This window comes from Eurosta solidaginis, chromosome 4, assembly GCF_040869045.1.
Source record: "Eurosta solidaginis isolate ZX-2024a chromosome 4, ASM4086904v1, whole genome shotgun sequence".
NCBI lineage: Eukaryota > Metazoa > Arthropoda > Insecta > Diptera > Tephritidae > Eurosta > Eurosta solidaginis.
This window is the reverse complement of record NC_090322.1, coordinates 14,829,372-14,852,269: the sequence shown is the minus strand read 5'-3', so window position 1 is coordinate 14,852,269 and position 22,898 is coordinate 14,829,372. Positions and strand designations below refer to the sequence as shown.

The 22,898-nt window shown below is 35.5% G+C and overlaps 2 protein-coding genes across 6 annotated transcripts in view; one reads left to right on the top strand and one right to left on the bottom strand.

The window, feature by feature from the left end:
- The first annotated feature begins 1,104 nt into the window (after positions 1–1,104).
- On the top strand, positions 1,105–3,304 carry LOC137249113 (alpha-ketoglutarate-dependent dioxygenase alkB homolog 7, mitochondrial). The gene is made up of 5 exons (XM_067780307.1): positions 1,105–1,335; positions 1,414–1,589; positions 1,647–1,814; positions 1,886–2,142; positions 2,959–3,304. The coding sequence occupies exons 1-5, from the start codon at positions 1,185–1,187 to the stop codon at positions 3,074–3,076; spliced, it is 870 nt and encodes a 289-aa protein (XP_067636408.1). The 5' UTR covers positions 1,105–1,184; the 3' UTR covers positions 3,077–3,304.
- A 221-nt stretch (positions 3,305–3,525) lies between these two features.
- Ca-alpha1T (Ca[2+]-channel protein alpha[[1]] subunit T) overlaps positions 3,526–22,898 on the bottom strand; it is a 259,303-nt gene continuing 239,930 nt past the window's right edge. For all 5 annotated transcript variants that reach the window (XM_067780304.1, XM_067780303.1, XM_067780301.1 and 2 more), the window contains one exon: positions 3,526–20,964. In XM_067780304.1, the coding sequence (XP_067636405.1) occupies positions 18,103–20,964 (2,862 nt within the window). In that variant the 3' untranslated portion in view covers positions 3,526–18,102. The remainder of the gene's footprint in view (positions 20,965–22,898) is intronic.

The window sequence follows — 22,898 nt, the reverse complement described above, 5'->3', positions numbered from 1 at the left end:
GTTTTCATCATTTTTATGAAATTTTCACGATTTTTAGGTTAAGGCACCATTAATCGATCACATTGAGATGGTTATGGATATGGGTATGGTTACAACTATGGCGTTAGGGTTAAGGAAGTTTAATTTGGCTTTAAAGGGCGAATTAATGGTGACTTATAACCATAAAGCCATAACCAGATAAATCAGCTGATCGAACCTACTTTATGGAAAGGAATGTAATCGATTAATGGTGCCATACCATAACGCTAACGCCATAGCCAATCAATTGGTTTTTGGTTTCTCGCCATATCCATAACCTAAAAATATTTGAGTTGGTGAATCTAATAACTTTTTTTAGATTTTCTTCATTGTTTTGGATACGTTATGACTAAGAGACTTATTTTTTGTGGAATATGTTTGTAATTTTTTTCGTTTTCATCATTTTTATGAAATTTTCACGATTTTTAGGTTAAGGCACCATTAATCGATCACATTGAGATTGTTATGGATATGGGTATGGTTACGACTATGGCGTTAGGGTTAAGGAAGTTTAATTTGGCTTTAAGACCTTGACATACTTGCCATATCCATAATCAAGCACGCCAGGGTCCAAACGCATCGCAAATGCATTGGAATAAATGGGTGAGCAACAGTAACGGCTGCCGGATTTTGGTAGGATTGTTAATTCGCCTTTTGAGATACTCTTAGAAACGGCCATTGAAGGCTGGGGTAGATATGTAGCTAAATCACATGCTACCTATCCAAGACGGTTCTTGGAGGTAGACTACACTGAAATTCCCTTGTTCTGGCAGCACTGCTTTGTGCCGCTGATTTTCACCAGCCGTTCTGTACATAGTGTACCTATACCAAGTGTGTTCACTAAGCGATAAACGTCAAAACTACAAACAGCCTCGCTCACCTGATGGAAATCTCAGGTCTAGAGTCGCATTTTTGGTCTCAACGACAACATTTTTGACTACCAATCGTATCGACTTTTTCAATTTTTCAATCATTCGGCGCACTCGGTAATGGTATCCATTTTGAATTCGCTGTCATTCCGAATCCAGCGAGTGCCTGTCAGAATGCTTGACAGATAAGTCAACACACTTGTACTTGTACACTATGGTTCTGTACAGTGCCTCTAAAACTTGTGTGCAATTTTATAAATTTTGTCGTAAATTTTTAAAAAGGAATGGATTGAAGAAATGCCGTTAAATCAACTATCCAGTTACAAAAAGCTGTTTCTTTCGTGTTTAAAGACGAAGCTACGTACACAAATTAGATATATAAGCCGATCCAGAACCGTTCTTAGTTCGCTAGAAACAGCATTGGAACAGAACAAAACTGCCTTAGCTAGTAAGTATAGTTTCCTCTAATTAAATTTCAATTAACCAAATTTAAAATTAACTTAAACATTCACTTCACATCATTAAGATGCAGCCACCCACTTTGAATTCCATGGACTTTGGCCCTCCGTAGAACAGCAGCATTTTCTCAAAGATTTGCGGCTGCACACAAATTTCATAACCACTGAAGAGGAAGAAAAACTGCTCGAAGAGATTGAACCTTACATGAAGCGACTACACTATGAGTATGACCACTGGGATGATGTAAGACAACAATTAAACAAAAAGTGTAAATTTCTAAACTAAAATTCGTGCACACAGGCGATTCATGGTTTTCGTGAGACAGAGCGCAAGAAGTGGTATCCACATAATCGCACAGTACTTGATCGTGTGCGGCAGCTTGCCTTCGATGGTGAGATTATGCCATATGTGCATATATTAGATTTGGCGGCGGAGGGCGTAATCAAGCCACATGTGGATAGTACAAGGGTAGAGCTCAAGAGCTGGACTTTGATTTATACTTACCTAAATGAAATTCAACTTAAGTATATCGTTTTTAGTACTGCGGTAATACAATAGCTGGCATTAGTTTGTTAAGTGATTGCGTTATGCGATTGGTACGTGTTGATGAGCGAAAATATCAGCAAGGTAAGGCGATAGCGGGGCCAGCCGAAAATGCTGGGAAAAATGAAAATCAGCAGACACAAAATATGCCAACAGAGCCAGATGATGTTTATCGTAATCGTCCTGTTACAACATTAGAAAATAATTTCTATGTAGATGTGCTGCTTCGTCGTCGTTCGTTGTATATAATGAGGTGAGTACCAGAGTTTAAATGAAAAAATAAAATAAAATAAATGTAAGGCACGATAACCTCAGAAGAGATTTTAGGCCGAGCTTCTCTTCCAATTTGCGTCGTGCTCCTTTTGATTTTCCCTACAAATTGGCCGTACGGGACCTACATGTTTTATGCCGACACCGAACGCCATCTGCAAGGCATATGAGTTTTCACTGATAGCTTTTCATGGCAGAAATACACTCGGAGCGCTTGCCAAACGCTGCCGAGGGGCGACCCCGCTTAGAAAAATTTTCTTCTAATTGAAAAACCTTATTTCTAAAATTTTGATGTTGCTTTGCCCGGGGTGTGAACCCAGGGCATACGGTGTGGTAAGCGGAGCACGCTACCATCACACCACGGTGGCCGCCGAGTTTAAATGATGGTTTAATATTTTCAGAACTGAAAAACCTTATGAGACTACAAACAAATACCGAAGCAGCTTTAACTTAAGAACTGAAATGGATGAAAATGGCCACTCCTCTTCGTTTCTCTGCATCAGTGCTACGATTTATTGAAATAACTGTGAGAAATACCTAAAGCACCATCAAAATTGGGGGTGCCTCCTCTAATTGTACGAGAAGAAACGAGATTTCAGCAAAGCCTTATCCAGAATTCGCGAAGGTTTGGGAGAGTTTTGATGGCAATCTATGGCGGGATCCTTTAATATTTCGTCACCATACATTGTAATAGCAATCTATAAAAATTTAAACAATACTAAACAAAGTTCATTCTGTCAGGAAAGAAAATTTTTTGAATTTTACTTATTTTTCGTTTTTTTTTTTTCTCACTCCGCAGCCACAGTTCGCGCTATAATTTTACGCATGAAATTCTGGCTAACGAAAAGTCACATTTTCAAGGACAACATATTCAAAAGGATCGACGTATATCAATTATTTGTAGAAATGATCCATGAAAATTAAATAAGTTTAGATGATGTTTGAGCAAAAGAGTGCTACAAGGCTTACGGACAACTGCGCAAGGAGAATGAGTGGTGGTACTTGTTTTCTATTTTATGATATAATCTGAGCTTAATTTTTAATTCATTTATTATTCGTTGTTAAAATAAGAAATACGTTTGAAATGTATAGGCTGAATATTGTTAAAATCTTTAAAAGTTAAATAAAAAAAAAAAAAAATTAAACAACGATTTGTAATTTTATCTTAAATTTTTATTCATAATTCACTCTCATTTATAATTATTAATCACTATTTTTCGCAATGAAAACTAAACAAATATTTTTTTTAAATAATTTTACGGTTACATTCTGCAGTATTAAATTTTTGTTTAACTCTTTAAAAGTTTTTGTATGCATTTATTATTATTTTTAAATGTAAATTATGCTTTTTGTATTTTTTCTTAAATTTTGTTTACCAATATTCACTGCATTTTGTAACGTTTTCTGTTTGATATATTTTAAATAATTTTTTATGTTTTCAAATATACATAACTTATGTTTATAAAAACTTATAATTTTTATAACTGCTGATTATATATTTAACAATTGTGTTTATTAATAATTGTAATTATTTGTTTATAGCGTTTTCGTTTGCATGTTAAGCAGTTTTAATTGTTAGTTACTATTGCAAGTGTTTGGTCTTTCAGTTTTTGTTTCTGTTCAAGTAATGGTAAAATGACAGGCAATAGTTGAAAACACGAATTCAAGTTATTTTTCATATACATTTTTAACTTTTACTTAATGTAGCATTTTTAGTTAGCTCTGGCTTGAGTGTGCGTTTTCAAATTTTAGCTGTCATCTAACTGTTTTTAGTATTGTTTACACGTTTGTTAGTAATTTTAATATTTCATTTAACGTTATACTGTTATTACACATTTACGCAAAAGTTGGCAACTCTTTAAATATTTGTTGCTGCTTAAATGCATTTGAAGTACTTGTTAGTATATGTGTATATATGTTTTAATGGTATTCAATTCATTATATTGTTTTTTTGTCAATTTATTGTTTTTAAGCTTAAAATATTTTTCACTCTTAGCTCAAGCTTAGTTGCAACGCAATTTAAAACTATGATTCGCTAAATTTGCAACTTACATATAAGTTATACACTATACTTAAGTTTTGAATTTCCTTACTGTTTCAACTTTGATTATATTTGTTAAATTAATTGGACTCTGACTGTAGCGAAATAATTCAAGTAATCGTTACGCTGTTTTGTTGTTGTTCCTTTGCTACGTAATTTTGAACCTAAATTTTTATTATATTCCTACCAAATTGATTTAAGCAATTATTATTTTTTTTTTGCGTCTTCTATTTTGGGTATACATTTTTTTAACGACCAATTTTGTAAATGAGCGTTGAATTAAAATCTTAGGCGCACTTTATCAATATTCCTTTGTTATAGTTTCTAAATTAAAATTAATTGTAAAAAACACAGTTTAAATTAATTAAAATAGTGTGTCCTAATTAGTCCTTAAAAGTGAAAAACTCTTAAATTGCAAACAAAAAAGTAATTTATTTACTAATTTGGGAAAAATAATCTCTTCAAAGCCTTCTCTCCCGCGAGTGGGATTTGAACCCGCACTCCTACGATAGTTGAAAATGTAACAAACGCATTCAGCCACGTCATGTCTTAGTTGTTGTAAAAAGTAATTTTTAAAAGTTTATTCCCAGTGAAATTTTCCAGTTTATGGCACGATGGGAATATTTTCTTGAAAGCACCAATAGAAAACTCTATTCTAATGTGACCTTAAAAAATATATGGTATTTCGAGATTAAGTGACTTGGGGAAATACGGTTGCCGTGATGAGCAATCATAAAGCTATATAAATCCTTCTGAATATAACGAATTTGTATAAACACAAGTTTAATCTCGTCCCCCTTTCTCTTTTGTTTTGTTGTCGTATCCAATAGGTGCGACCACTCACGAATTGTCATCAATGTCCTTTAAAGGGAGGAAACTTGCAGTTGCAACAGGGTTGGACCAGTGAGATAAGGATGTTAGAGGCATTGGTTCCACATTGCAATAGGCAACGGGCTATCCCTGCCATAGTAGAAAAAATTCCAAAACAGCAGCCAGCTTCATCATTTAATACACAAAATGAAATTATATCTTAAACATAGAACTGTCTAGTCAGAAAGCAATTAAAATTAGTTCACTCAGATCCTCCTGGATTACGTTGTTATGTGATGCGAAATTTTGCACTTAAGATCTGCAATTAAAACCGTGCATTATCATTAATTTCCACTTAATGGTTCTGCTGACTTCGACCCCAAGCAATGTACGCTTGTCATTCATGCTTAGCGAACACAACTGGGGAACACTGTTAAGGGCAAGCCTTAGTTTACTTTTTTTCCAAACTCATTACAACCTATGCTGTCAAATTCTAGTATAAATCAGAATCAGGGTCGAAATTGTTTTATTCATTCACGTAAGATGACCTAGCTAGCAGCTGGCATCACGGGAAGGATAAATCTTTCGGATAGTTTATCTCTCGAGTTTGGTTTGGCAATTTGCATATTGAGATTGAGAAGTTCTAAGCCGAAAGAAATGCAACAGATAGAACATGCTGAGTTGTAACCAACCTGGACATCAAAGCAGACAACTGCTTGGCGCCATTCTGGGAACTTCTTCGCAAGCTTTACATGCTTGATGTGTTACAACATAGCCTTTTTGTCTGAAGAGAAATGACAAGCCCTCAACCTAATCCACACAGGGTGCGTGATCTTCTTTGCCGAGTCACATCCAGTTAACGCGGTTATGAGGGACAATACCCAAACTTTGCTCTGGACGCTCTATCAAGTTAAGCTACTATTTATCACGACGTAACCCTGCATTTGTAAAATTGTTCTACGCTCTTAACTGGAAATTCTCTATGGGTGATTCCTGCTAATAATGCTACTTTACTTCGACTCTCCTTAGAGGATTTTGATTTAAGTCGTTAGTGTTCACATCTATTCTAAAGGAAGAAGCACTGTTAAAACAACATGTTCATATGTAGTGGTTGTGAAGTGTCTCCCCTTGCCATAAACTGCCTTTTCAATTGCAATGTGGAACCAATGCCACTTTACAGCAATCTTTTTCTTGGCCAAATCTGTTGAAAATGTTAGTTTCCTTGAACTGTCTGAAGCGGATGCTGATGATTTTGTGTGGCGCTGCCTATTGAATGGTGCGAATAACTTTTAAAACCATGACCGCTTAACATTTCTCTAACGCGTGTGAAAGTTCCAAAGAAAGTGTCGTTGCTTTCCTGAATCTTAAAAATTTTTACATTATGAGCCTTGTTTCAATAGGATTTAAAACCACATGTAAGCTCCAAATATAATTCGCGAAAATTTCAAAGATGGTTTAAATTTTTTTTGGTAAATGAGCTCTTTTCCTTATGAGCTTTTAGGGGGTAACTGCTACATTTAAAGCCACACAAATCGCAAAACCATTCCGGTATTATTCGGATATTATTACACAGCGAACATTGTTTTCCCTAGGTTGAAAACTATACCTATTCTTTAAATATAACTTGTATCAGCTCCCACGTTATTTTTCATTTTCTGGTTTGACCTTTCAGGCTATTACTTCACCCTTTAAGCTAATAAAGGCTTTGGCTATTATTTTCTTTATATAAAAAGTTATTACACAGCGAACATTGTTTTGATTAGCTTGAAAATCCCAGCTTCAAACATCACCACCATACTCACAACGCGAAATATACCCCTCAAACCAGACAAATTGAGCAAACCATTCCACGCGTGTCAAGGCTTTATTGAGCTTTCTGGCACACAGCCTCACACATACATTACAACTTCTTTGCGCAAAAACAAATTTCGCTTTCTCAAATAATACTTCAGTCGACGTTCAGCGTCTGAGCCAGAAGGTTGGTGGCTTAATCGCTGAAAAGTTTTATATGTGTGCGTGTAGGGGAGTTTTGTTACCAACCTACTGTTTAGTCTAACCTAAAGTCGTTATTTTCAAACCCATAACTTTTTCGGGTGTAGCGAAGCTTTTACCACATTCGCATTTTGTAAATGTATATGTGTGCTCATCACTGCCCTAAAAACCCATTCAAGTAAATAACTTGTAAATAAAAAAAATTCCTCAAAATTATTTAAAATCTAGCTAATTCTTTAGATAATCATACTTGCGCTAATTTATAATTAAAAAAAATGTATAAACTTTTAAATTTATTTACTCAATCGTCTGATTTCGCCTATTTTCACTACCTAAAAGTCAATTAATTTTTAAGTGTAGGTACCCAACCTTTCTTTAAACTAAATTAAAATTTTTTTATGTTGGCATGCTTTTTTGTTTTTTCAAAGATTACAATTTTCATTATTTTTCCAAATTTAAATCGCTTACCTATGTATGTGAATATAGGGTGTGAAAGTCACTTAAGGTATTTTGTTTTTGCTGAGTTCTGAAAGAGTTATTTTTACAGTGTATATAGTAGAGTATATATTTTGTGTGTTTGAATAGAAAGGCACAGAAGAAATTATGTTTTTCTCATTTTCAGCTATTATTTTTTTTTTTTTGTTATTATAATTTGCAACTTAAGGATGAGCTCAATGAGCGTAGCGAGTATGCAAAATTGGTTGTTAGAGTTACAGAGCGAAGATGGTGTAGAAAGATTTATGTGAGTTTCTTAATTCAAAGCGTAAATTTAGAGCACCCTATAGAGACAACCATTTTTATTGAGAGCTAAAGTAAATAATCAACGGTTCTTGATTGTTGTGCAGGAATTATTGGATAGTACTCTTTTTCCATGCGAAAAGAAGTTGAAGGACACAAAGGCTTTGATTGTTGTTTATAAGACGTGGTACAAATTGAATTCACTAAGGCGCGGTTTTTTAAGTTAATAAAAGTTTGCATCTGCCGATTTTTTTCATGGACGTTGCGTGACAGCGCACTGTACTCAAGTGGTCCAATGAAACCAGGCTAATCCTATTCATGACGAGTCGTTGTAAGGTACGTATTTGTTAATCGCCGTGATCTAAAACTGCTCAGCTACAGAGGAAAACTCATCAGCTGTGCTAGAGTGAGAGTTGTAATTTTGACACAAACAGCGGAAGCGAATTGATGCTACAATGTTTCAAATAAATGAAGGCCGCAAAATGACGTTAAAGTTCACTTCATTGAACTGAAAGAAGCTATAGACCATACCATTTGGTAAATTAATTATAAAAACAATTCCAAGCATTTGACTACGACTATCAAGTGTGGGAAGATTAATCAGTTTCAGACGATTATTACAAGGTTGCAGATTATACATTGAATCCCATCACAGGTTCATATCGAGCTCGGGTTCCAAATTATTGAACAATATTCTAATATTGTCCTGACTAAAGCCGGAGTCATTAGTGCCGTATGTCGTATCGCTGTATCCGTATCCCTAACGTAATCAGCTGTTTATCGTTACGACGGTAAACCAAAACCCAATTGGTTGGCTACGATACGGTTACGACCTTAGCGGCACCAATAATCGATTGCATTGATTCTCATAAGATTGGTCGAATCAGCTGTTATAAGGTTACCGATACGGTTACCGATAAAGCACCAATGTCTCCAGCTTAATGTTGTAAAAAGTGCTTTAGTAACGTGGGGGTCGCTGAATTCTTCAGACCACTGGTTTACAAACGTCATAACACCCATAGCCCTATTGACAATTGCAGTAATATGAAGGTTGAAGTTAAGTTTGCTGTACATATTGTAACGAATTTGGGGAAATTCCTGATAATTATACTTCTTCTGCTAATTTTCTAATCGCTGAACTGTCGAATAAATAACTCCAATATTCGGTATTGCAAAATGGTCTTTATATAGACAACTTTGGGAGTAGTACTTCACAATCAGAATTATACTTCACTAATAGCGTGTTTAAATCAAACTGATTCCTCAGCTTGCGCTGCTTTTATACTCTCGGTTATCTCGTTCGCCCAGTTCTGCTTAAGGTCTAGACGTTTCACGAACATGCCTTCTAGAACAGTTGTATTTAGTAGCAGCACAGTCATGTATAAAACTGCTAATATTCGCCACAATATTAACCACAACGTCTCTAAAACTGTATACCTGTTTAAGATTATACATCTTAAGAGTGTAGGAAGCTTGCTGAAGTAATCTAATCTTAAATTAAGAGGTTCAGTTAAATTTAATGTCAAACCTGTAGATATCAAAACCACATGCGTAATGCAAATTGCAAAACGTCAAGGCAGACGAATCATTCAGAGCCATTCTTTAGATCTTGCAGCATAGCCGACTTTCATCTAGTTTGTCGGTGGTGTAAATGAAATAAACGCGGTATCCACATTGCAAGAAACGAAAAATTCCATACTAAAACGCTCAAAAAATGGTGAAAAAAAAATTTCGTTTGTCAAGTATTATCCACCTCTCAAGAAAACTCAAACGTAATCTGCTACTTTTTTTTCTTAAGATTTTTTAAAGCCCCGTCACATAAGCAGTTTTTCATATAGATGCATTTCACTTTTTAAATTGCAGTTTTTAATTGCGAAAAATATTAGAAAAGTTACCAACGAGTGGGAAAAATAATATCACTTGCAAAGTGTGAAAACACCGTTATCCAAATCGAATGTCAAATTCTTATGCTTTGCTTTGAAAAAATGCATAAGATCTTTTGCCGTCATCCAGTGAGTTTTACAGCTCCGGCTCACGCTCAATTCTCACGGGAATGCTCTGGATCATTGAGAGACTTGAGAAGCAGATGTCGTGAAATTTTCGCACACGTGAAATGTGATAGGCAGATGTCGCCGGTGTTTTTCATTTAACTCATACGGCGAAAGGCTAAGCAGCGACATCTATTTTTGAAAAAGTAGGTTTATTAAAGGCAGCGTAGCCAAACTAAAAAGAAGTAATTAACAAATTATCTGGCTCACAAATTGAACCAGACTTCTATCTGGATTTATCTGGCTCAAATCGTTGTTGTTGTATTTACATGCAAAATTTTTTATATGGCTCAGGATTTTGCCACCGGATGATGGCTATTATGAACGGTATATTCAGCGACACTGGCGCCATCTGACATGAGAAAGTAGCCAACTGCGGCTCATTATTCCGTGAGCAACGTACCTGTAAGAACACAGTTGGTTAAATACCAGCGACAACAGTGACTATGTTTATGAGTTTTTTGAATGGAGTTTGCAAATCTATTTTGAGCGCAAGTCTTCCTTTTTTCTTTTTTAGTGTATTCTCTTTAACCCTTTGATGTCAAATGTTGCTTATAGGCAACATTGTCTGTTTTCGGTTATATTTCCTACAGGGTATGTTATTTTTGCTAACGGTTTTTTTCGATGAAATTTGTGTGTATAAGCATTTATTTACGAAGTTATATTTTGAAGAGCTTTACAAGTGTTTAATTGCGAGGTAGTTGAAATAAGTCTCAAGCGTGTGCAAAAGAAAGTGAAAAAAAAGGTTTTACAAAAGTTCATATAAAAAAGTCAAGACTGGAAATTTTTTCTTAAAAACTGAATAATATTATAAATAAAAGGTTAGTAAATTAAATAACGTTTGCAATACTTTAAAAAATTGTGTATTGTTTTGTGAGGAATTTTATGAACACAATGTTGCTTATAGGCAACATTTGTCTGTAGTAGCTCAGGAAGAAACTATTATCAACAATTAGATTTTTTTTAGAGATGGAGATTAGAGAGAAGGTCTCACAGAATCTGAAATAAAACAAATAATCAATTTCGACCTTTGAACCATTTTGAACGTCCACGTCAATGGCACTACGCTACCGACTGTCTTACACCCCAAAATCTTGGGTGTGACGTTCGTTTGAGCACACCTCCGTAAGCACTATGAGGAAATACGGCACCTGAGAACACAGCCGTATGAAGCCAAAAACCATTAGCAGGACTCCATAAACAGGCGTCGGACCTCTATGTCAAGAATTGCTCGGTGAATCCAGTACTCAAAGAGCAATACCCTAAATTTGCGGAAGAAGAACGCACACTCTCTATGGAAGCGCGAGTCACTCTAGCCCCACTTCGATCAGGATACTGTAACAGGTTAAACTCTTAACTATCCAAAATCAACCTCGACATACAAAATGTATGCCCTGCTTGCAATGTGTCCCCACATGACGCCAACCATCTCTTCAATTGTAATGTGGAACCAACTCCTCTAACACCTCTCTCATTATGGTCCCCCCTGTTGAAACAGCAAGTTTCCTCGGACCCCCGTTAGAGGATATTGATAACAATTTGTGATTGGTCAGACCTATTGGATGGGGCAAAGCACTGCTACAACAACAACAACAACAACAGGGCGTCCGTCGACAACCCTTTCAAGTATGGAATCAGATTCACCGCCATCAGCTTCTCCAATACCATCTAATGTTTCGAATACTGGATCACCAAGTCCATCATCTTCAGCAACACAATCATACGTATCGAAATCTCCAAAATCAGTGCGTCTAGATGGAGACCGCCATTGGCTGGAATGGGGAGCAAAAGGAAGGTGCCGATTATGCCAAACCGGCATTATAATGTCAAAATGTTCAAAATGTTAGGTACCTTTGTGTTGTAACCCACAAAAAATTGTTTTGTTTCATACCACACATAAAATGTAATAAAAATTAATAAAAATGATATAAAGTTCAAAATTCGGTTTTATTCTAAAATTTACCACCATGGCGCAATGTTGCTTATAAGCAACATCTTATACCGGTAATTCCAAAAGGGATAGATACTTGAAATAGATATCAGTTCATATTCAAAGCTCAACTAATAACCCTATATATTAAACATATTTTTAATCGCGCCCACTTTAATTATGACATCAAAGGGTTAACTTAATTATTATTCGATTATGTTAATTTTAACAAATTCCTTATCATTGCTGAATATGACTTTCATATCTTGCAGGAAGGTGACACTGCTTCATAAATGAGAGATGAAAGCACTATCAAAATTACCCGGCTGCTACTGTTTTTCACACAAGAAATATATACGAAATTTTTTATTAAACGTTTTCTTATGATGTGGATACCGCGACACAATTTTACAACGGCGGAAACGCCCGAGAGGCTAGTGATGAAGTTTTGCGTCATATTCCAGCTTTTGCAATTCAATTATTTAAAATGTAAATTTGTTTGTTAAAAGCCTCGCAAAACCGCTTATATAAAGATTTCTATTTCTGTAATAATTGGCTCGAACGCAAAACAGCATTGCGTCAGGCTTCAGTAACTGAGAATCGGTTTGTGTTTTGAGAGAAAAACATAAATTCATAAAATTGACAGTTGTTTTCTTAGAATTAAACTGTATATCCGTTTACTAAATTGGGCTTATCGTACTACTTTTTTAATTTCCTTTTTACAATTTACAATTCCTAATTCGTTGAATAGCATGCTAATTACTCTTTAAGTGGTTATAGGTATATTGGGCATATGGTTGTATATAATTTTGAAATACGGTTTTCTAATCATCTACTATATGCATGTACTTATGTACTTCTGATTATAATGAGCTGTTTTTGTTTTTTTTTTTAATTTACAAATTCTCTTGTAAAAAGTACTTTAGTTATGCTTTGTTAGTTTTTCCTTTTTTAATATTCTAGCGTGTTTAACACGTTCTATGTTATATGTTTTAAAAAGTTCTCAGAAAAGGCAATAGTAAGTTTGTATATAAATTCTATGCATACATACATACATTATTCTAATATATGCAGAAAATTCGCTATTCATTATTTTACTTACCGCTTAGATAGATACAGTTTGTATAACTACAGATTATACATATTTACAGTAACACGAAACTCTTTGTATGTTTCTAAAATATTAATACATATGTTTTTTGTTAGATTAGTAACTAGCTTAACTACTTAAAGTTAGCTTAACTAAAATGCCATAAAGGTATGTGCAAGAAACGATTAGAAGAAAGAACAGTACAAGTCCACCTGTACTGACATGGACTTCTACTGACCTCTTTTTTCTCATTGCTTCTTGTGAAGTTATGATACAGGAATTAGTTGCTTATGACTCTAGTTGTAAATACAATTATATAACAATGTAGTTAAAATGATACTAATGTGATTTTTTCTTTAAACTTGTATCTTTTCAGAAGGAGTGTTAAATAGTGGGAAATTGTTAATTATATGATGTGTGGATAGGCCAGGTTATGAAAGCTTGGAATAGATAACGTATATCAAAATGAAATGACATAAAAAGAAAAAAATTAACAGTGTAAAGTGAAAAGACCGGCAAATGAAATCAAAAGTGATGAAATGTAATAGCAGTGTTGGTCAATGGCTAATTGTTAGTGATGTATAATAAAGTGAAAACGAAAGATGAATTTCTTCTATAAAATAAAAAAAAAAAACAAATTAAAAGGGCAAATATCGACTAAAGCAGCAGTGGGTAAGTGCAACAACAAAAACTTAAAAATTAATAGTTTTAAGCCTGTTTGCGCGATAACAAATGTTAGTAGAATAAGTAAAATTTTGAGTTAATAGTATTAAATTGCACTCAAACCTGTGACGACTGAGTTCGCTCAAAATATTCATTAAGCCCTTATCTCCTTTAGCCTGGTAACAAACGGTTACGAAAATGACATGCAAAGGCCTATCGCAAAATTCCCCATTCCCAATTTTACTTGCAGCAAAATTGGTGGTAATGTCTTATTACCATGTAAAGCGCTGCATCCGCATTGCAAGAAATGAAAAAACCCATACAAAAAGCTCTCAAGAAAAATTTCGTTTGTCAAGTAGTATTCACCTCTTCGGAAAACTCATACGCTTCCTGCTACCTTTTTCTAAACATTTTTCAGCAAACGTGCTCAGGCGAGCCCTGGTTTTGCCAGGAAATATAAGTGCGTCTCATTTTTTCTTGAGCAGCGTCCCTGTAACAACACAGTCGGTTAAATACCACAAATAACAGTCACTGTATGTATGGGTTTTTTTTTAATGTAATTCGCAATTATTTTTGTGAGCAAGTGTTCCTTTTCTCTTTTTTTTTATTGTTTTCTCTTTAACTTAAGTGCATTTTCGATTCGAATATCTTAACAAATTTTCTGCCAAAACATTGCTGAATCTGAGTTTCGTATCTTGTAGAGAAGTGACGCCGTTTCATAGAGAACAGAGAGATAAAGGAAATACTACTATTTTTCACACAATATATATCTAGACAATTTTTCTTGAGTGTTTTCTGCTGATGTGGATACACCGCTTTATTCTGACAAGATCGGCATGCATATTTTAGTGGGCTGTCACTGATCAAGTTCTGTTGAACGCGCCGAAAAGTATTCCCAACAATTGGAATAAAAACGGCTGCCATTGTAGAACTCATTGCTAAACTTATATTGATTGCTTATCTATGTTACCATGAGTATTGATGTTCTGCCGACTTACCCATGAAAGATAAAAGATCTTAAAAATTGCAAAAAAAAAAAATAATAGACAATATTTACTCACTAGTATTGAGAAGTGTGAAAATTCCATAAAAGCTGTTTAAATTTTGAAATTATGTATGCTGCATTTCACGATACATTTCAATACATATTCCGTTAATCAGTACTTTGAGTACAAGAAGTTAATATAACAAATGTTGCGCAGACGAACGTTTGAAAAACAGGATTAGACCCCTTTACGACTTTGTTTTAATAACACTCTTTGCTAGTTTTGACATATGAGAAAAATGTAATTCAATCGTAGTGTTCAGTGATGATGCTAGGAATGACGGTTTTCTAGATTTTTTGCCTCCCTGCATTTTCGGGATCTGAGAGTTCAATTCCGGGATCCTGGGATTGTACCGAAATTCAGCTTTTATAGATTTCTTTATGGTTTTTGACAAAAATTACAACATATTGACAACAGCTAATTCAATAGGCGATTTCTCAGAAGCAAAAAAAGGTTTTCTAAAAGCTCGATTTTGTAGTGCAGTGGTACTTTAGGAGAAATAATGGTCTAAAAAAAATCCAGCAGTGACTTGCCTAACTATCTGAAAGGTGTTAAAGTGCCGCGACTGTTTTGACGCAGATTCAGGTACACCATGCCGAAATCTTCGAGAAGGTATAGTTCTGTTTCTGGTTACAAAATTTATTTGGATTTTGAGACACGAATATCTCGAAAACCTGAACCAATTTGGAAAATCTGTCTTGAGATTGAGGTTCTATGCAATAAAAATCTTTAGAAAACAATAACAATAACCTCCCCCCCCCGTGGATTGCTTGTTTTGCACTTAAAAGGACGGGTCTGTATGTGGCACAAGTTTTCAATTATTTAAATCGATATTGAAATACTATTTTTGAAAATCCCGGGTTTAAAGTTCAATAATTCCGGGAATTTTGTGCCTTAAAAAAGACTGACTGCCCGGGATTGTCATCATTAGTTGGTGCTGCAGCTTTCGAAAAGAGGTCTAAATAAAAAAAAATGTTTCAGCGCTTAAAATAAAAAAAACAAAATTTTTCTAACCAAAAGTGCTTAAACCAATATTAAAAAATAAAAAACTGTATGAGGAGATTGTCAGATTGTCAACTTTTTGTATTTATTAACAGTTTTTTGTGTGCTATAATGTATATGTTGGGTGCTTGTAATTTTTATATATATTCTCACATTTTCAATAATATTTATACATACATTTTTTCTAATTTCGTTTGGCTTTTGTAGTCGTTTTTTTAAAGTACGAATATAAATTTGGTTACGTAACTTTCATTGGCGCATAACAATTTTTTTTTTCCTATTTTACAACTTTAATCAATTTACGCTTAAATTTCACGCTAATTTAAAACACATTTTTTACAACTTTTTCATTTATTTATTTTTTTTTTGTTGTTTAGTAATTGCTGCGTGTTTATAGTTTTGAATATTATATGTAATGTTTTGCTACTTCTTTTCTTATTCTTTGTTTCTTTGTAAAGATCAGGAAGACGTTTCAGGGAAAAGAAATGCGCTAATAATGTGTTCCAGATTTTTTTTTTACTATTTTTTATTTTTGTATTTATTTTCATATATTGCTTGGTATTCACACTTTTATTTCTTATTTCAATGCATACAATTTTTCTTACACGCTTAACAGTTTTTTTTTTATTCAAATATTTTTTGGGGCCAATGTTGTTCTTGTGTCTGTAATCGTTGATCGCTTATGACTAATATTGCGTTTTGTTTTTATTTATATACACAAATTATTACGTTCAATTTAATTAAAATTTAGTATATGTTGTTCTCTCTGTCTTCCTGCTTTTCCACTTTATTTATTTTTTAAATTAGCAATGCTTAGACTATTTGACACTAATTCATTTTGAAAACTAGCTAAACATAGCCCTATATTCATACATAGTTCCTGTTTTATTTTGTTTTAAGCTTTAGCGCTGTTTGTTTATAGGAAGTTTCAGCTCTCAATATTGCATATTTTTTCTATTGCTAGGCTCTACACACTCACATATCACTATATAAATTAAATCGCCTTTAAAACTAGTTTTAATAACCGTCAAAAATGTCTTACTCATTTTATATAATTTTTATTTATTTCTTTTTTTTTCTCTTAATAATTAAGTTTTCATACATACTTTCATTACATGCAGTTGTGAAATAATTCACAAATATATTTAAATTTAAATTATTTAAAATTAGTTTCTCTTAACTTTTTGATTTAACATGTTTACTCAGTTTTTTTTTATTTTACAGCTAATCACAGAGTTGATGATTTTATACATAGACAAGTTTTTCTTTCAGTGTTGCATTTTTATAGTTTCTTTGTAGTTATAGTATGTATTTTTTTAAAATTGTTTGTTTTTATAAATATCATATAAACAATATAATATGCATATATAAAAAAATGTTGAACAGTTTTCTTAGAGCTATTTGTTAAGTTCTAGTATATAATCTAAACTCACACAGGCAGGCAGAACATAAAAATAAATATAATATCGCATGCATACGAACCTGCGATTTTGCAAGGTTAGGTTGGGTTGAACTGGCCGGTCCATGAGGACCTCACATAGATTGAATGAATCCGCAGTGTTACCAGAAGTTTATTTTAACGACTAAACTGAAATCCTCTATCAAAAACTAGGACCTATGTTATAAAATAACTCTGCCCTCTTGGCAAATACTATAAGCTTTCTAGGACTTAAGCCACTCGCGGCTTATAGATCAGACAGCTGTATCCATCCTAACAGCTGGAGTCTTAGCCTGGCAAGCGCAGGGCACGAGCACAAAACGTGCTCGATCGTTTCCTCCTCCAACCCGCACTTCCTAAATCATTCAATCACTGACCAAGCCTAATTTAAAGGCATGTGACGCCAGAAGGCAGTGTCCAGTTAGAATATCCGTCATGAGTCTACAGTCGTCTCGATTTTGCAAAAACCAATTTTCTCGCATAAAGCGCGGTATCCACAGCGCAAGAAACGAAAACTTGCATACAACAAAAAAAATGCGCAAGAAAAATATCCTTTGTCAAGTAGTATCCGCCTCTCAAAAAAACGTATATTCTTTCTGTTACCTTTTTCTAAAGATTATTTAGTAAACGTGCTGTAACACTGCCCTGACATTTTTTATAATAGTACGATTTAAGAAGGTAGGAACAGGGAACTGTCATCGAATAACATCCACGGCATGTACAACGCAGTTATTCGATCGATACCAACGTATGGAGCTCTTGTCTGGTGGAAGGCGCTAGACTAAAAGAGCAATCAGCATAGGGTTGGGGGAAAAAAAACACATAGACCAGTTCATCTCCAAACCAATATTAACAAGGAATATGCATCAGTAGAAAAACCAGGAAAATAAAATGAATTGAAATTTTTCATTGAAACATTTTGTAGTGAAACTAGAAATTTTAAAATAACTCCCAACATTTTGGGTGCCTAGAATCGTAACACTAAACTTCTCTGTATTCATTATTAAGTTAACATTTATATAGTTCTGCAAACGTTGTACTTAAATATAGTTCCTATTTACATCTACATATATATACTTACAGAGTATATTTAACTTATAGGTCCTTACTTCTATATTACCTGCTATACTATTTGAATTCCTTGCTTAGCAATCCGTAGAGGAGTATGGTGACTTCACCAACAACAAATCATTGTAGTCTGAATCTTCATTACCACTATTATCACGCTGATCCATAAGTCTGCGCTCCGAAATGATGCGCATTATTTCAGCTGAATCTGATTTGCTTAATCCGAGCTGATCCCCTGCCATTGGGATACTAGCATTTCCAGAGCTACTTGCGCTATTATCACTTAGCATGGTGACGTTATTACTTTTCACTTTGTCGTTGTTGTGACCACTGCCGTTGCCATTACTAGCATGCGTGCTGCCGCCATTCTTGCGTGCAATAACATCACAACTGCTCTCGACAACAATCGGCAAAAGTAGTGTATTCTCATCCATATCGGGATCTTCGTCGAGCGCTTGTTGTTTGAATAGTTGTTTAGTGCTGCCACTACGGCTACGCGGCGGCATGCTACGTGGTACTGAGAGCAATCCACCACGTCCATTGCCGCCTATACAAGACTGATCGGTTGATTGTGAACGCCCGTATATGCGACGAGACGTTGATGCTGCACCACTTGATGACTGCCCTGTTGCAGCTGTCGTCGTATTTGCACCGCTAATTGACATTGTCGTCTTTTCGCTGATTAAACTAGCGCTTGCAATGCTTAATGCATCAGAAGCGATATTATTACGAGCTGTTGCATTGACCGCCGCTGCTGTCGCTGCAACATCCTCGCTGCATATGCTGCGCACATCATATGTGGACGAAGGGCTACCAGCGCCATCCGACTCTAAACTTTCAAAGATCGTGCCACGCCGAAAATCGATGCCATCACCACCCCAAGGTAGCGAGTCACAACTCATGCGCTTCGATTCCAGCGTGCGCCGGCGTGTGGCCTGCTCATCAAGTGAGCGTTCTTTTGCAAGCAGGCCGCGTTTACTACGGAACGCAGTAGAACTGCGACGGCCACGGCGTCCCAATGCGCCTGCTGCCGATTGAAGTTGGAGTTTTGTATCGAAGCTATTCTCCGCAGCTGTAACACACAGACGCGAGCTAAGCGCTTTTGGTGATAGTGCACTAATACCAGCTTCACTAGCACCACCACCGCCACCACCAGAAGTGCCACTACTGCCACCAGCAGCACCGACACTTGCCTCAATGCCACGTCCCAGTTCAGCTAAACTGATACCGTTTGGTTGATTGAAATATTGTATGGTTTGACGGCGGCCACTAATGCCAGTGATATTTTCACTACCACCACCACCAACAATACCTTCAATTCCGCTCAGCACGCTTGGGAATTTTTTATCCAGCGACGGCGTGCTGTAGGTAAAATTTTTTGGCAATGATTTAATTTTATTCAGCTGGCGTACTGGTGGCGGTGCTGGCGTCTGCTGTTCCAGCTGCTGACACAACTTCTGCTCACGCTCGAACTCCTGCTCACGTACAAGTTCACGCTCTAGCTCTACTTCCATGTCCATTTCGTCTTCCATCTGTTTGTGGCTCTCCTCGAGGTGTTTCATCAGTACAGCCACGACGACATTCACCAATACGAACTGCGCCATTAGAACGAATATCACAAAGAATATTGGAGCTATGACCGGGCTAACGCAGCAATCGCGTACACAATCGTTTGCATTATCACATTCGTCTCTCAGTGTATCCTTCATGATCCCGTTCCAGTTGTCGCCAGTCGCTACGCGAAACAATGTGAGGAAAGCCATGCCGAAATTGGCGAAATGTGCATGTTCACCTAAGCCCTGACACGGATTCTTTTCGGAGCATTCAAGTCTACCGAATAATTCCACACCCAGGGCAGCGAATATAAAGAAGAGCAAGAAGAAAAGCAGACCTAAATTACCGACCTGAGGCAAAGCCTGCATCACGGTGTCGAGTAGCGCACGCATACCCTTGGCCATTTTTAGTAATTTTAATACTCGCGCAATGCGCAGCACACGCATTACACGAATTATAGTTGGATTAATTGAAAATTTCTTCTCTTCCCATTCCTCAAGTACGATACCAATGACGGAGAGCAAAACAATGCCAACATCCAGCTGATTCCATCGATCTTTTAGGTAAAGTGGCCATCCCAATGCCAGCACTTTCATGTTCGCCTCCAATATAAAAACAGCAGTAAAGAAGTAATTGAAGACTTTCAGCGTATACGTCAGTGCATCCTTCATGCCATAATACTCCATAGCCATTGTGACGACATTCAGACCGATTACAGCGGCAATCGCTAGATCGAAATATTTCGATGTAACCACATTGTGTATGAACATTCGTGAGGGTGAATAATTGATATAGTAAGGTGGATCGTGCATACGCCTGCGTTTCTTCTCCATTTGTAATGCACGCTTGGCAGCACGACGTATTTTTTCCTCCTTTTCCTGCTCCTCGCGGCAACGATGAAAATTTTCCACGACCACACCGACGAACATGTTAAGTACGAAGAAACCAACGAGTAGAATGAACGAAATGAAATAAAGCAAACGCCATTCATTGTAATTGACAATCGGCTGCATATCTTCGCCCACCGCATCCAGCCCTGTATACATAATGTTCACCCAACCATCACGTGAACTCAATACGAACAACGACATCAACGCTTTGCCTAAATCATCGAAATTATACTTGCGATTCTTCCATTCATATCCAAGAGCATAGCAATCCGCTTTAGTGCGCACTTGTTTAATATTCTCTCCTTCACAAAAGTAAAAGGTGCCCTTAAAGAGTTGCACGCCTAAGATGCCGAATATGATGAAGAAAGTGCAGCAGATCAGCACGATATTGCCGATAGGACGTAGGGACGATAAGAGCGTTTGCACGACTAATTTCAGACCCGGGGCGCGGTTTATCACACGCAACGGCCGTAGGGAACGAAGTAGTCGAAACACCTGAAATGAGATAATGGAAAAATTGATGGACAAGTCATTGGTTGGTGGAGAGGAATATAGGGCAGGACGAGATTATAAGTAACAAGTAGGCACATTTTTAAGGTATGAGGGAGAGCAGGTGAAAATGAGTGAGTGAGTGTGTGATGTATTATGTTGAGAATGCATTCGAGGATTAAATAGTTTAAGCAAAGTAGAAAAATGTAAAAAAAAAAATAAATGTAAGGAACAGGAATTTTTAAAGATAGACAGATAAGTTTATTAAAGCCAAGGACAAAGGTAAAACATTAAATGGGAAATTCGGGTAATGATAAGCAAAATATGAATTGGTTAGTTGGGCGTATAGGATGGGATGGGATGGGAAACGTTTCAACCAATTATTGCATAGCCATGAAAAATGTGAAGAAAAATAGAAATGTCAGTATATTTTGTTAATACGATTGCTTTATTTTTTTTTATTTTTAAATATTTTTTATTCAATATAAATATGCAATGAACTTTCAAGCACTGGGAGTAAGGAGTTCTTATGAGAAAGAGGGTCAATTGTGGTTACATAGATATTTTCAAAAAATTATGTTTAAATGTACTTGCACATTTTAAAAAGCAACATAAGCTTATTTTTAATATTTAAGAAAGCATACTTTAGTAAAATACAAAAAAAGGTAATAATTTTTGACAAATATTTTGTTTCTCTTTTTAAATTTTAAACTTGACATAATTAAAAACAATTTGTTAAGAAAATAATATTTCAGTCGTTTTTTAACTTCATTTTTTAAAGTGTACAAGTATATAATAACGTTTTTCACAATTATCGAAATTTAAATTGTCATTCCCTAAAGCATCACAAAAAAGTTAAAACAAAAAGCAACGTCCACCTAAATATTTTGGTGAATATAAGCAATTTCGACACATCAATATGCCCCTAGTAAATAAATGCTGCACAGCAAAGGCAGCGAAGCAGATGAAAAAGAAGACAGCCACACATACATGTAAACGGCAGCTAAGAGCGCCAATGACATTACGCATACATCTAAACAGTACCAAAGAGCGCAGGCGACATTTGCTTTAGTACTAATATCGCGTTTATGTTCACAATTGCCACCGGCTTCTGAGTCTCTATTTAAGTACCTGCCTCTTCAGCATCATGATAAAATATGAATTGAATTTCGGTCTTATTGCCGGTTATATTCAATTCACGGTTCTCCAACTCATTTTCCAGTTGCTGGATTTTCAATTCACTTAAATTGGCCTTGTTGTCCTCTGAAAGAATGGAATTGATTGAACAATTTCTCGTCTGACAATAGTTCCTTCGAAACTTAAGAAGTTCTCGATAATTCTGCGCCTTCTGTTAAGCTTCGAATCACTGCAATTTCGAATAAATAAACTCAAATGTTCTATATATGAAATGTTCTTTATTTACAGCACTGCTGTGGTAAAAAAAAAATCACAATGTATTCGTGTACTTTACTTATAACCTGTTATCAAATCAAACTGATTGACTATACTTTTGATTGCGCTGCTTTTAAACTATTAATTGGCTCGTCATTCTCCATGGGTCTTGATTTTTCGCGTACAGCTTTCTCGTTTCTGTATCTCATTTATACATGTATGTATATCTGCAGTTAATGTAAGTTCATATGCGCTATTCATTGTTGTACTCTTTGGTACTGCGTAAATGTGTGCGTAATGTCGTCTGTGCTCTTGCTGCTGTTTACTTGTACGTGTGGCTGTTTACTAGAGGCATAGTAGTATATCGAAATGCTGTAGTTGAAGAGGATATAGTAATAGTGGGGTTTTTCATTTAAAATATGGTCCATTATTTTGATATGGAAAATGGATGTATGTTTATTGAATATTAAAAGAAGCGGATCCGGTTATATTTTAACACACAAAAATTTCAAATTTTAAACACAGAAACGTGCAAAAAACAAAAAAAC